This window comes from Scomber japonicus, chromosome 6, assembly GCF_027409825.1.
Source record: "Scomber japonicus isolate fScoJap1 chromosome 6, fScoJap1.pri, whole genome shotgun sequence".
NCBI lineage: Eukaryota > Metazoa > Chordata > Actinopteri > Scombriformes > Scombridae > Scomber > Scomber japonicus.
In genome coordinates, this window is record NC_070583.1 from 37,313,212 (window position 1) to 37,315,711 (window position 2,500).

Genomic DNA, 2,500 nt, shown 5'->3' on the forward strand with positions numbered 1-2,500 from the left:
GTGTGTGTGTGTGTGTGTGTGTTCTGCTGGTCATGTATGATATCTACATGCGTGTGTGTGTGTGTTGTTATAGCTGTTTTACAAGCTCCAGTGTCGTCTGGTTCGAAGGTGCTGAAATATCACTTTCCTGTGGTCACACCCTGTATGTGTGTGTGTGTGTGTGTGTCTGTGTGTGTCTGTGTGTGTGTGTGTGTGTGTGTGTGTGTGTGTGTGTGTGTGTGTGTGTGTGTGTGTGTTACCTCTCCCCTGTGGTCTTATTAAAAGTGTGTGTAGCAGCAGTCTGGACTCAGGTCTGTGTGTTGGTATGTGAACGTTAACGAACACGTTGCAGGTAAAATATTAAAATGTGTGTGTGTGTGTGTGTGTGTGTGTGTGTGTGTGTGTGTGTGTGTGTGTGTGTGTGTGTGTGTGTGTGTGTGTGTGTGTGTGTGTGTGTATTTTGAGGACACACCGTCTCCTGCAGAGTTAACCATTGATTGCTGTGGAGCCTTTTCCTTCATTCATAAACAATGAGCTCCAATCAGGGTGTTTCCACTGCAGGAACTTTCCCAGGAGACTTTGAGGAACTCAGGAACCAGACACTGATCTTAGTTCCTATAGAACGGTTCCAGGTGTAAAAGGTTCCCGCTCTGAGGAACCAGACACTGATCTTAGTTCCTATAGAACGGTTCTAGGTGTTAAAAGGTTCCCGCTCTCAGGAACCAGACACTGATCTTAGTTCCTATAGAACGGTTCCAGGTGTAAAAAGGTTCCCGCTCTCAGGAACCAGACACTGATCTTAGTTCCTATAGAACGGTTCCAGGTGTAAAAAGGTTCCCGCTCTGAGGAACCAGACACTGATCTTAGTTCCTATAGAACGGTTCCAGGTGTTAAAAGGTTCCCGCTCTGAGGAACCAGACACTGATCTTAGTACCTATAGAACGGTTCCAGGTGTAAAAAGGTTCCAGCTCTCAGGAACCAGACACTGATCTTAGTTCCTATAGAACGGTTCCAGGTGTAAAAAGGTTCCAGCTCTCAGGAACCAGACACTGATCTTAGTTCCTATAGAACGGTTCCAGGTGTTAAAAGGTTCCCGTTCTTAGGAACCAGACACTGATCTTAGTTCCTATAGAACGGTTCCAAGTGTAAAAAGGTTCCAGCTCTGAGGAACCAGACACTGATTTTAGTTCCTATAGAACGGTTCCAGGTGTTAAAAGGTTCCCGCTCTCAGGAACCAGACACTGATCTTAGTTCCTATAGAACGGTTCCAGGTGTAAAAAGGTTCCCGCTCTCAGGAACCAGGCACTGATCTTAGTTCCTATAGAACGGTTCCAGGTGTAAAAAGGTTCCCGCTTTCAGGAACCAGACACTGATCTTAGTTCCTATAGAACGGTTCCAGGTGTAAAAAGGTTCCAGCTCTGAGGAACCAGACACTGATCTTAGTTCCTATAGAACGGTTCCAGGTGTAGAAAGGTTCCCGCTCTGAGGAACCAGACACTGATCTTAGTTCCTATAGAACGGTTCCAGGTGTTAAAAGGTTCCCGCTCTGAGGAACCAGACACTGATCTTAGTTCCTATAGAATGGTTCCAGGTGTAGAAAGGTTCCCGCTCTGAGGAACCAGACACTGATCTTAGTTCCTAGTTTCTGTGTGTGTGTGTGTGTGTGTGTGTGTGTTCCATGTTCCATCTGTCCTTCCTACCTTCCATCTGTCCTTCCTTCCTTCCTTCCTTCCATCTGTCCTTCCTTCCTTCCTTCCTTCCATCTGTCCTTACTCCCTTTCTTCCTTCTGATCTTCCTCCCTCCTGTCCTTCCATCTGTCCTTCCTTCCTTCCATCTGTCCTTCCTTCCTTCCATCAGTCCTTTCTTCCTTCCATCTGTCCTTACTCCCTGCCTTCGTGTGTGTGTCTATGTATGTATGTGTGTGTGTGTGTGTGTGTGTGTGTGTGTGTGTGTGCGCAGTTTGCATTATTGTCACTTTGTTTCTGAGGAATTCAGTTTGTCTAAAAACTACATTTCCCATGATCCTCAGCTGCTGTTGCTATGAAGAAGCCAATCAGAGGAGAGAGAATTCAAAACGCTTTATTGTTCTAGCTGTGAATAAAAAGCAGCGCTGTGCTCTCATCATACACACACACACACACACACACACACACACACACACACACACACACACACACACACACACACACACACACACACACACACACTGAGTATGAAGTCTGATGAAGTGAACTTTTGCTGTTAAAAGCTTCTGAATGATTAAACCCAGACGGACGGATCCGAGCTGCAGATCTGAGGTCAGCTTTACTGTCAATCATTCATGGACGATCCGCCTGATGATGTCACGGCGCCACGGTGACATCATCCAGTGTGACACACCAACTGAGACAGGGAGGGACCAACATGTGTCATTTCCCCGAAGCCTTGAGGACAAAACATTTCCATCATTTCTGTTTCTACTAATTTAATAAGACTTGAAGGTTTGTTAAGAAACGCCTAAAATGACCAATGAAGGATCTG

General features: G+C 45.9%; 1 protein-coding gene across 1 annotated transcript in view; it reads left to right on the top strand.

Annotated features, from left to right (window-relative positions):
• Positions 1–509: 509 nt before the first annotated feature.
• Positions 510–2,500, top strand: part of LOC128360008 (exocyst complex component 3-like protein 2) — a 24,223-nt gene continuing 22,232 nt past the window's right edge. Inside the window, exons 1-2 of the mRNA XM_053320322.1 lie at positions 510–604; positions 803–930. Coding sequence (XP_053176297.1) covers positions 510–604; positions 803–930 — 223 coding nt within the window. The remainder of the gene's footprint in view (positions 605–802; positions 931–2,500) is intronic.